The sequence below is a fragment of the Vombatus ursinus genome, unplaced genomic scaffold, assembly GCF_900497805.2.
Source record: "Vombatus ursinus unplaced genomic scaffold, bare-nosed wombat genome assembly UNPS02009975.1, whole genome shotgun sequence".
Classification (NCBI taxonomy): domain Eukaryota; kingdom Metazoa; phylum Chordata; class Mammalia; order Diprotodontia; family Vombatidae; genus Vombatus; species Vombatus ursinus.
In genome coordinates this window covers 1,915,304-1,928,067 of record NW_020949753.1, presented here as the reverse complement: position 1 = coordinate 1,928,067, position 12,764 = coordinate 1,915,304, and the positions used below count along the sequence as shown (strand labels likewise).

The following is a 12,764-nucleotide window of genomic DNA, read 5'->3' as shown; positions in this document are numbered from 1 at the left end:
AAGTCACTTCACCTCTGTTTGCCTCAATTTCTTTACCTGTAAAATGGGAATAATAACAGCACCTGTCTATTAGGATTGTTGTGAGGATCAAATGAGATCCGATTTGTAAAGTACTTAGCACAGTCATGTGCACATAGTAGTTGCTATATAAAATGCTTATTTCCTTTGCACCCCCTTCTCCCCCAGGCTAGAGAGTTTTCTGAGTTGTTCTGTGACAACTGATGATGAGAGATAGACATGGTGTTATGTCAAGAGCACTGGATTGAAATTAGAAGGCTTAAGTATGTTTCCTTGCCCGCACTGACAAATAATATGAGCCCTCCGTGGATTTCACATTGCTCATCTGATATCCAGGGAATCTCTCTTTGACCTTCTCGTTCTAACATTCTGCCATTCCCCCTTCCTCATTCTGGCTCCGGTCCAGTCTTTCTGGTCTTATTTCATGTTCCTCTCCTTTCTGCACTCTGTGTTCAGAACATTGACCTACCAGCTGTTCCTTCAGCTTAGTACTCTGTTACATCCCTGTCTCCATACAGATTTTTCACTGAGACTCTCTCCTCATCTCCAACTCTCAGAAGCCCTAGCTTTCTAAAGACTCGGCTCATGTGCCCCAAAATTTCCTCCCCCTTTCTTTCTCATTGTTACTCTGAAAGTTAGCTTAGGTTTACATATACGTGGACACTTTGTTTCCCTCCTGCACCTCTGTGAAGGTGAGGATTTGTTCATTTTGGGTTTTGTATCCTTAGCACTCAGCAGTGAGCCTTCTATTTAATAGAGGCTTAATTAGTAGAACTAAATCAGCAAATCTAATACGAAGGTGCTTGTGCTTTGCAAGCATGTTCAAAAAGGAGACAGTGACGATAACCCAAGTTTTCTGTTATTGGTGTGGCTTCAGCTGCTTTTGACTAGAACCAAGGCCATTTTTCCAAGTTACTGTGTTTGGACTAGAATAACATGAGATTTGTTCCTTTGGGGTTAACCTTTCTGGACTGTGAATAAGGCCAACTACTGTACATCCCTTTCTCTTTCAAACTGAATTAGAGTCTAGACAGACTTCAGCACCCAATATATGTTAATTTCTCATGAAAGTGGCGAAGGTTTCTTAAATGAAGCCTAGGTTACCTGAAGGTGCTGAGCATCATGGCCACACAATACTAAATTTGAAATTTGACCTACTGTTTATTCTTTAGGGCAAATTTGGATACTCTAAATGATTCTTTGACATCATTTAATTATTTTCTAATGGTTTGATTTTCTTTTCTACTGTGTTTTGAAACCTCGTTGCTAACTAACTAAGATATCTGCGAGCAATTTTTAGTGAAGTCTTCTCCTCAAGTAATCCAGCAAAGACATTAAATTGTTAAATAAATTAGTGACTGGTCTCCCTCCTCTCTTAGGACTGAATGAAAATGTCATCAAATATTTAATCTAATAAATCATGATATTTCTTAATCACTAATTATTGCAGTTAATATGGCTAATAAAAGATCAAAGTATAAATGAACAATGTTGATACTCTAATAAATGTTGGGTATTAGCCAAGGGGTACAACAGTTAGCCAAAGACAAGTTACGCCTTTAGCTTTTACACTGATCACTACAATCGTGTACCTTATCCCACTGATACTGCTGAAAACAATGGGGGTAGAAAGCCCACATGAAATGGTGGTGCTAAAATGTGCACAAATGTGAAAACAAAGTTCGTGGCATTGTCTAAAGAAGCAGCTTTATGAGTAGCTTAGGGGCTATTATAGGTACCTATATTCATCCTCCTCCTCGTCAAAAGGTTTTATGGACTTGCACATAGGATTGGAAGAGGACTCCATTTGCATATAGATGTTGGTAATTTATTATGCTCCAATAGCTCTTTTTCCTTACCTGAGATGGAAATGTTTGATGAATATTTTTTTAAGATCATAAATATGTTAAAACATCCTAAACAGAGCACCTACCATCATAGAACCAAGGTACTTTGAGAAGTTAATTGATTTTGCCTGTAAAACAATATAATGAGGGGAAAAAAAACACTAAGACTCAATCTTGTGGCTCTTATTCAGGTCAATAGCTCCTAGGAGTCCAGGAGGCATTTAACATGTTTATTTTAGTTGCTATGGGGTAGAAGAAATAAATTGGGGGAAGATGAGAGTAGAGGGAGAGTGGGAGAGAGAGAGATAAAGACAGAGACAATGAGGATATATTATGGAGAAGTTTCAGTAGATAAAATAGGCAATGAGGAAAGGAAATATACTTTTCTTTTTGTTGAAAGCCAAGCTGTTCCTTCTCAATATAAATACTGGATTCTTGGAGACTGAGAAAATCATACTCTAAGAGTATGCATCTGCTTGAAGTTCTAGGGATGAACTTAATTACCAGCTCAGTACCCTTCCACCTTATAATTGTACAATCTATATTTAAATAAATAATGTCTTTCCCAAATGAAATCTATAGTGATTTACACTGTTCCTGAGCACATACATTTTTGTATTGTTCATTTAAGAAATATTGATGACTTAAAAAGAAGAAGAAAGGAATAGAGGATTCTTTAGACCTGACATTACATCTTCCCAGGAGGTCCTTAACTTCCTCAAATTTGATAGTTCCCCTCAACTCTTTATTCTTAGGCAGTAAAAGGAGCTGAGGCCTCCAAGTAATAAATCCTGTTATTGAGATTGAGCTGAGCATTTTATGTACTTCATGGCATCACATGAAGTAAGTGCCTCATCCCATAATTATGCAGTAGCATAAAAGAGCCTTGCATTGTTTTGAGTTTCTCAGTTTGGCAGATATGAATTTCTGAGTCTCCACCATTGTGTACTTGTTTTCTGCCACTGGTGACCTTCTCCCGTAGTAAAGGTTCAACAATTTTTCCAAAATAAATTATATTTTCTGGTTACTTGATCAAACTCTGAACTGGGCCATTTCCGCAATAATCAACATCTCTCATCTGCTCTTTTGTGTTTGGAAATAAGTCCACAGTTCTTCAAAAAGTAAAATCTACATTTTTACAGACAAACATTTTTCTTAGGGGCATTGTGGTTACAGATGCACAATTTTTTTAGACTTCCGAAACCAGTTAGAAGTCTAGTTTGCAATAAATATTTTATGATTGAAATGAAGATAGAAATTTAGAAGGTCTTGTCTTACTAAAAACTTTTAATTGAGTGTTAGAAGCATGAAAAATTGCCTCATTCTTTTCAGGCATTAGTAAAAAAAATGTGGTGTGTCACTAAACAATTAATAAATCTGATCCTTTCTAGTAAAAAAAAAGTTGATAAACTGTTAGACTGAATTATTCACATGCCTATATAGTATTCAAAGAAAATAAAAAAGGTTCTAACTGAAGAATATTAATTCTTAATGTATTTTCTCAGCTATTTTATGTTTTACCTGATTTTCAGAGCAGATGTCAGTTTAATAAAATGACAGTTGAAATATTAAAGGAAAAAAGTTTTCTTAAATTTCAGTTAAAAAAGCATTTCCAAATACTATCTCATACTCTTTACATTTGCTACTAAAATTTTTAAAAGTCAAATCAAGCCCTACTTTTATATGTGTTATAGAGGAATCTCATTGCATAGACATTCGGGGTCTTTAAAGCTTAGGGTTATGATACGGAAAGGATTCTGGAGGTAGCATGATTTTTTTTTTCCACTTAGCAGCAACATGATATGAATACAGTTGGCCAAAACTGATATGCTTGCAGACACCGGCAGAAAAATAACGAATGGGTATTCTGAATGTAAGCGCTCCTAATGAAGCCACTGTGGATTACCACGCACAATCTTGGAGGCTCCAGATAAATATTCATGAAATAAAGACCTTTTCCCTATAGAATTGTGCTGATGTATAATGTAAATAAAAATCTAACCCTATTTTCAACCATACTGTAGTTCCTAACCCCTACCACTAGGTGGCAGCAATGGGGAGCATAAAAATGAGAAGCCATTTTTGCGAGTCATTGGGTTGGGAGAGAGGTGTGGGGAACTCAACATTATGAAGAAATAAGCAATATAATAAAAAGAGAAGAAAATAAGTAGATAAATGGAAAGAAGGAAATGGAAATGGGAAGATACAGAAAAGAATGGAAGCAGGGATGATACTGGAAAAAAGAAAGCTGGAAAGGGAAATGGTAGTGAAATTTGGAGGAAAGTGGAAGAAGAAGGTAAGGTAGGAAAATCAGAGATGAAATGTAGAAAGGAGTGAAGAGAGAAACAGGAGAGGGAAGTTCAAGCACTGACATGATGAGGACTTTATGGATGCCGGTTTCCAATTCTGTTCGAATTCCAAATTGCCAAAGATTAGTTAATATTTTTCTGTCCTCTATCTTTCTTAGTTAGACCGATTCAAAGAGCCACCGGCATACGGACCCATGTGTGATATCCTGTGGTCAGACCCCCTGGAAGACTTTGGAAATGAGAAGACTCAGGAACATTTCACTCACAACACAGTCAGGGGCTGTTCATACTTCTACAGGTGAGTCTTGAGTTGTCATCCTTTCTCATGGAATGTTAGTTTGGTAGACAAGCCTCCTTTTGACTCATAGGCTACTCTAATTTGTCTGGCCTTTTAAGACATCATTCTACCATGTAGCTGATTGATTCATAATGTTTATGCAGCTATCCTTCAGGAAGCAAGTGGAAATGGGTTTAAACCGAAACTGTGGTTTTAAAAGATTCTGAGAGCTTTCCAAATTAAATAATTCCATTCTCCATGAGGAGAAGGTACAGCAGGAAAGAAAATACAAGAGAGAAGAGAAGGGAAAGAATTACCTGGAAATGTTGATTGGCTATAAATAAGGAGTTTGCATTTCTATTAGACTTTATAGTTAAAAAGTTCTTTCCTTACATTATCTCATTAGAATCTCTCAAGAATCCCATGATGTCAGAAGGAAGGGTAGCCTTACAGTTTTAGTGCTGGAAAGGACCTTAGAAGTTATTGAATCCTTAAGTTCAGTCATTTTTTCAGTTGTATCTGATTGTTCATGACCTGATTTGGGGTTTTCTTGGCAGAGATACTAGAGTGATTTGCCATTTCCCTCTCCAGGACATTTTACATATGAGGTAACTGAGGCAAACAGAGTTAACTAACTTGTCCAGGATCATCCAGTTAGAAAGTGTCTGAGGCCATATTTGAACTCAAGAAGATGAGTCTTCCTGACTTGAGGCTGGGCACTGTATCTACTGTGCCATCTAGCTGCCCTGTCATTTTACTAATAAGATCATTGAGATCATATCATCATAGGATCAAAGATGTAGAGCTGAAAGGGTCATCAGAAATCATTTGTTGCAAATCCCTCATTAGACAAATGAGAAAAATGAAGTCTAGAGATCTCACGTGACTTGCTCAATGCCCTGTATACATTTCTATAAAAGAGCAGGGCCAAGATGTGAACACATTCCCTCCACATCCAATTCTAACTCCCTTCCCACTGCACCCTGAAATCAATAAGATCATTAGTTCCTCTTTACAGACGATATAACTGAGGCTTAATGTAGTAAAATGATTTCATCAAGTTCAAACGGTTCATAAATGACAGAGCTAAACTCAAATTCCAGATTATAACTCTGTATAAGTAAGAAACAAAACAAAAACAAACTTCTGAACAAGTTGTTGTTGTTCAGTTGTTTTTCAGTCATGTCCAAATCTTCTTGTCCTCATTTGGGGTTTTCTTGACAAAGGCACTGTAGTGGTTTGCCATTTCCTTCTCCAGCTCATTTTATAGATGGGGAAACTGAGGTAAAGTTGAGTGACTTGCCCAGGGCCACATAGCAGGTGAGTGTCTGAGGCCAGATTTGAGCTTAAGAAGATGAGTCTACTTGACTCCAGGCCTGGCATTCTATCCTTGTACCACCCAGCTGCCCATTCTGAACAAGTAGAGCGGTTTAAAAAAAATGAGATCAACTTCATTGGGAGGTAATAAATTCTTCATCTTTGGACACCTTTAATTAGAGGCCATATGACCAGTTAGTAAAGATATCATAGATGAAAATTTTGTTTAGGTAGTGGTTGGACTACATGACTAGAAAAATAAGGCCAATTAATTCTCTAAACAAATCAGTACCAAGGCAGCATAGCCATAGCCAGTTCCATTGTTCATTTAAGAAATCTATTTTAAGTATGTTAGTTTCCTTGGTTCAGCACTTAAAAAAAAAAAAGTGGCTTTAAGTGAATTGTGAAAAGTTCTGAGAGTTTTCTTGTGGAGTTTATTTTCTTCCCTGATTTGGATAAAATTATTAGCCTAATGTTAGCTGCCTCTTAGAATGGTGGTAGCCGTAATTTTATTTTGAGACCAAGAAGTCTTGTTTTGTAGTCATTTCTCCACTTGAAAATAGTGGGATTTGTAAGCCCCTTGTAAGATCACTATTCACTTCAGAACCTACAACATGATTTTTGTCCGGCAGTGCCTACAACTATTTCCTGATGCCTCTTTCACTTCTATCCCAGGTTACTTTATTGGATTACACTCAGGTTTACTAGGCTTGCTCATTGCTAGGAATGAAGCTTCTGTGAAATCTGCCTTCCAAAATGAAAAGAAAAATAATACTACTATATACTTTAAAAGAAGAGGAAGAAGATAAGAATGTGCATAAACTCAAGAAATCGTTTTCTGATCTCTTTGAAACTAATAAACCAATTATCTCAAGTGATTAAATCAGTTTAAAGGTCTTAAATCACATGACAAAATATTACATTAAAATTGTTTTCCTATTTCGTCAATAATATCCCCTCCATTCCAAGACATTAGCATGGATCTGAATCTTGAAATTTTCAAGAATGATTTTCCACATTGGAACAACTAGAAACTGAGGCAGGGCGTGTTTGAAGTGATATAGAAAAGAAGTGGATGGTATAATGTCAGGGTCCTATGAGCTGTGACTGCAAAGATCCCTCGACCTCTGATCATTATTATTATTATTGCTGAGATACTAGAGAAGATATCTTTATAGAATTAGAATCACCCAGCCTTTAGGTGTTCTGTTTTGCCCGAATCTCGTGAAACTTGCAGCACAACCTGGCACATGATACTTTCCCAGGAACTTATACAAAATGAGAGAGCCCATTCACACTCATAGGCAAAAGCACTCCATAGCACTAGACCTTTGCACCCCCAATCCCCACCTACATTGCACAACTACAAAGCAGTCTCACCTAGTTCTCTTATTTTTCTTCCTTTCAACACACAAAGTTCTACAATTACAGTATAAAGGGCCCACCTAAACACCAAAGAAAAGTTTCACATTCTTCATGTGCATATAGTTCCAGAGTGCTGAAGAGGCTATTTATTTCCCTTTGGGGTCTTTTGGCAATAGTTGCTGCCTTTCCATCCAATAGATAACCACTGTGTGTGTGTATGTGTGTGTGTGTGTGTGTGTGTGTGCTCACACATACACATAGCATAAATAAAAAGTTAATAAATACAAATCTTTGAGAAGGGCAGGCATTTGCAGTTGGGAGATCAGGAAAGGTTTCAAAATCAAGGCAGAATCTTTTATTTAAAATAAAGAAAAAATTTCAACTGTAGAAATTTAAACAGAAACGGTGTCCCAAAAGTCTTAGTGCAGTTCCAAACCCTAATGACTTTAAACTGCACTAAGACTTATGGGGCACCCTCTATAATTGATGAATTTACTATTATTCTTCTGCTACTCTATTAGGGTTACATGTGTATTTGAAAAGTAGGAGTGGTCACCTGCCATTTCATTCTTCAACATATAATTAAACAATTGTTGGAATGATGAGAACCTCTAAATTGTAACAACTGAGAGAGAGACCACAGAACAGACTGCCTCCTCCTTTTTTCAGACATCACAGAGCAACACACCACTCTTATGTATGTTTCTTTTGACTCAGAAGGAGGCTTTCCTCTCTTTAGCCAGTCTCCATGACCGTAGAGGTATGCTAGCACTAACCAAGAGGAAGAAATATGAGGTATCATGATCAAAAGACGAAGTTTTGGGAAATCCAGCTAAGTTGATCAAGTCATCCAGTATTTTCTCTTCTCCATCTTGTAGACTCCCCCTGCCTCTGTATCTCTGCTTACCTACTAGCTTTCCTGCCCATCTCAACTCAGTTCTTGGTGCTCCCTAGACACCCTGGTACAAGTCTGGTCGTGATTTTCCACATGTGCTTGCTTTCCTGCCAACTCAAACTCTGCCTTCTCAGGCCCTGGGGTGGGGCAGGATAGGGGTCACTTTACTTGTGACACACATGTAAGACTGATCTGAGGCAGGACCTCTCCAGGCTCCACTCCTGACTTGAGACATTCTTCACCAAGCTCTATAAAAGCTTCCTTTTATCTTGTCTTATCTTCCCCTATTAGACAGTAATCTCCTTGAGGTCAGGGAGCATTGTTCTCTCTGCTTGTATTTGTATTCCTGATGATTAACCCCATGTCTGGCACCTAATAAGTGCTTAATGCATACTTGCTGCCTGCCTGCCTGACTGCATGGTCTTTGTTCCTAACTGGATTTCAGTAGCTCTTTGTTTCAAGTCCATCATCCTGCCTTAGTGGAGCAGTAGACTGACACCATCCCTGAATATTGTGTCTATCCATGAAAGAAAAATCTGTAACATGATTTATCGTCTCATTTCTCCTTGCACAATTGTATTCAGACTGGCATCTGGGTTATTCAGAGGATCTTAGATTTAAAGCCGGAAGGGACCTTACAGGTCACTGAGCCCAACTCTCTCCTTTTTTGGTAGATGAGGAAACCAAGGAAGGTGAAGTGACCCAGCACTTAACACATGCCTTGGCACATAGTAATTCATGGTCACATAGCTAGCAAGCATCTGAGTCAAAATTCAAACCCAGATCTTCTTATATTCTATCAACTATTCTATACTTAATTATTTAGCACGGAGATAATTCTGTTAATGTTAACAGTGTATTAGTAGGTGGCATTTAACAGTTTGAAAGCACTTTTCCTCACAAGGTAGGTTGAGAAATAATTGTTCTCTGCATTTATAGATTGGACACTGGAATCTCAGTGAGGTTTAGTCAGAATGCTGGTGTTAGAACTAGCCCTGGGATCTGGAGCTCCTGACCCCAGGTACTTTATTCTTTTCATTGCATCAGTCTTCCTCAGCAAATTAGCATTATCCAGACCCTGTAGACTTTATAGCTCACATTTATATATCACCTGATACCCCTTTTCTTGCTTGTCTTCCCATAACTCCTTTGAATTTATTTTCTACATTCTTATATATTTCCTTCTTATCTCCCCTTAGTAGAATGTAAGCTCCTTGAACATAAGCCCCTTGAGGATGACAGATGACAGAATCAAGATGCAATTCTATATCAATCAACCTTCAACAACTTACTATGTGCCTACTATATGCCAAATACTTTACTAGTACACTTAACTGAAACTCAATGGAAGAAGCTCTGGACTTGGAGTAAAAGTATTTTTATCCAAGAACCAGCTGGTCTATTCCATAACTACATGGCCATGTGCAAGTCTTACTATTACTTATTATTATTTTGAGTTTTCAGCAGATTTTCCATCTATAGGAATACTCCCCTCACTTTGGCAGATTGCAACCCTTCTCATTTGGGGGTAATTGTTGTCTGTGTCTCCACATAAACCCTCCATAAAGCATCTATCCAATGTGCTAGAGGCCTTCCTTCAGATCTTTTCATTTTCAACAGTACCAGTCATGTCCAAACTCTTATCACTTCCTGCTCTCTCATGAGCAGCCAATTTCCTTTTCTGAACATTTGTTTCCTAGTTGTTATCTTTTACACTATTCCTGCATATAAATCGTTACTGGTGATGTTCTGTGGTCAATTCATGCCTACCATTTGTCTTTCTGTTGCCTTTTGCATCAATTGTCATTTTGATTCTTGCAAGATAGTTGTGTTTCATAATTCGCAGCTAAAGCATCAGTAGGAAAATATCGTTATTAAAATGATGGGTTGATGTGTTAAGAAGCTGCTTAGGATTATTGAAAATTTTGTACAGTGCCCCAAAAGCAATCCTGTCCATTCTCTTTCTTCTATTCAGTCATGGATCTGGCTCACTGTCCTACTGTAACAGTCTATGAAATTCATTGTGGACTTCTTAGAATTGATGTAATTAGTGTATGTAGAACCTTACCATCCTAGAGGTAATAGAAAGCCACTGGAATTTATTGAATTGAAGAGTAACATGGCCAGACCTAAGCTTTAGGCAGCTGAATAGAGGGTAGGTTGGTGGGCAAAGAAACTTAAGGCAGGGAGAATAACCAGAGAGCTATTGTAATAGTCCAGGTGGGAGGTGATGAAGGCCTGAACTAGGATGGCAACTAGAGAGAAGGGGATACACATGAGAGGTGTTATCAGAGTAGAAATTACAAGGGTTAGCAGCAGATTATTGTTTGGCATATGTAAGGTGAGTGCAAGCAAGGTGACAATGAAATTATAAGCTTGAGGGTCTGGAAAAGTGACAGTACCCTCGACAGAAATAAGAAAGTCAGGAAGAGGGGAGAGTTTGAGGGAAAGGCAATTTATTCTTTTTAGGGTATCAACCTACCCCAAATAAGTTTGAAATGCATATGGGAATCAAGTTTAAGATGTCTGAAAGGCAATTGGTGATGTGCAAGTGGAGCTCAGGAGAAAGATAGCACCAGATACATAGATGTAGAAATCATTTGCACCGAGATCACTGAAATGAAAAGAGTTCACAAGAATTGCAAGAGAGATTTTATTGAGGGAGAAAAGCAGAACACCAAAGAAACTCCCACGCTTTGTCAGTGTGATCGAGATGACAATCTACCAAAGGAAAATGAGAAGAAGCAGTCAGATACGAAAAAAAAGAAAGGAGAGAGAGAGAGAGAGACAGGAAGGAAGGGAAAGAAAGAAAGAAGGGAAGAAGGAAGAAAGAAAAGAAAAAGAAAGAAAGAAGTAACACAAAACATAGAGAAAATATCCAGGAAGAGACAGTGATTAACAGTTTCAAATGCTGAAGAGAAGTCAAAAAAGATACACATTAAAAGAAAGACATTAAGTTTAACAATTAGGAGATCATTGGTAACTTTGGGGAGGCAAGTTTCAGCTGAATGATGAAAGCAGAAGCCAGACTATAAAAGGTTTAAAAGTGAATAGAAGAAGAAAAATGAGGGTGCACTATATGCAAATGGCTTCCTCAAGGATTTCCTCAGAAAGAAATCAGACAACACCTAATGGGAAAGGTTGGATCAAGTGAATTTTGTGTGTGTGTGTGTGTGTGTGTTTGGATATGGAAACATAGGTATATTTGAAAGCAACAGAGAAGGAGCCAATAGGTATGAAGAGACTGAAGATTAGACAGGGAAAGTGGACAATAGTAGGAACAATCTGCTAGAGAAGATGGGACAAGGAAACAAGATATTTAGGAGTAGAGCATAGGGTATAATTGAACTGATTCACCAAGGGATAGAGAGAGGGAAGGAAGGGTAATAAAGACAGTATGTTTGGGAAAGAACTGAAAGGTAGAAGGAATGGAGATAATAGTGAGGATACATAAAAGAGTTAGGGCTTATAAGGCATAGGAAAAGACGGAATGATCACTATGATCAGATAGGGATGAGAAAATAGGTATGTGGGAGAGCAGTTATTAATGTCCTTTTCCGTAATCTTTTGTAAATATCCATGGTGTGCTATTTTCCCTGATTTCATTTTATTAAGTATCATTTCCATTTGGTTGTATAGCATAGTGGGTGCTGAGTGAGCCATTGCAGTCGAAACATGGTGGTTCCATTATCAACGATAAGAGGTCACTATAGATAGGCTCACAAATTTATGCCTGTTTTCTACTTGTTAGTCGCCTTGCAGTTTCATATAGAAATTCTCCAGGGATGCTTGGTCTTATTTGGATTTCATGCCCACATTTTTGCAGACTCATTTCCCCCTCCACTGCTTTTAATTGTCTTGTGAGGTGATGATGCTCCTAGTTTTCTGCCGCTGTCATAAATAGTGTTTTACGGATGATTTTGAATTTTCGGCCAACATCACTCTTGTCTCCATGTTGCTTCCTCTGAAGAGAATAAATGCTTGTTGATGATGGTGATTTCTAGGTTCTTTTAACCTCCACCTAGTGGCAAATCCATTACATTGCTTAAATTTTAAGAGCTCATGATAATCAAAGTGATATGCGTATTTAATTAAGATAAAATGGAATTAATAATAGCCACAGAGGGTATCACCTCAAGCAGGTCTGGATGAATAGGGAAAAAGAAGAGACAAAGAATTCCGTAGATCATTAGGTTTAGGAGGAAATGTTGGGGAACATCTAATTCTGCCCTATCATTTTATATAGAATCACTGCCAAAAAGAGGTGTTAAATCTTGCTTAATGAATATTCCATCCTTGTTATCAAATGGATTAGTGTTTTGATAATCAAACTCCAGGATTCAATAACAGAAAGTGATAGGGAAATAAAGACTAGATGGAAAAACAAAAAGAAATCTGGACCATTTGCACATACACTGATAAATATGTTCTAAACTTCACAGGACCTGGGAGATAAGGGGCCTAGTATTTTAGGGTTATTGCTACGATAGCCTTAGATTATTATGCATCAGGTAAAGAGAGACAAAGTTGAATGTTGGGTATTTGGGTTGTACATACCAGTGACTAGAGAAAATGTTTCACTCTGCTTTCTCTATGTAACAACCACACTTTGAACAAAAGCCACATATTTCATCTTTTCCACTCTCATTATTATGCCTACCACATACTTATATTCCTTAGAAAGAAGGAAAAGTAAGGAAGAAATTGGGGAATGAAGTAGGAAAGATTACAAAGAT

General features: G+C 37.7%; 1 protein-coding gene across 1 annotated transcript in view; it reads left to right on the top strand.

The window, feature by feature from the left end:
* Window positions 1–12,764, top strand: part of PPP3CA (protein phosphatase 3 catalytic subunit alpha) — a 381,077-nt gene that overhangs the window by 296,297 nt on the left and 72,016 nt on the right. The window contains exon 6 of the mRNA XM_027853359.1: window positions 4,333–4,472. Coding sequence (XP_027709160.1) covers window positions 4,333–4,472 — 140 coding nt within the window. The remainder of the gene's footprint in view (window positions 1–4,332; window positions 4,473–12,764) is intronic.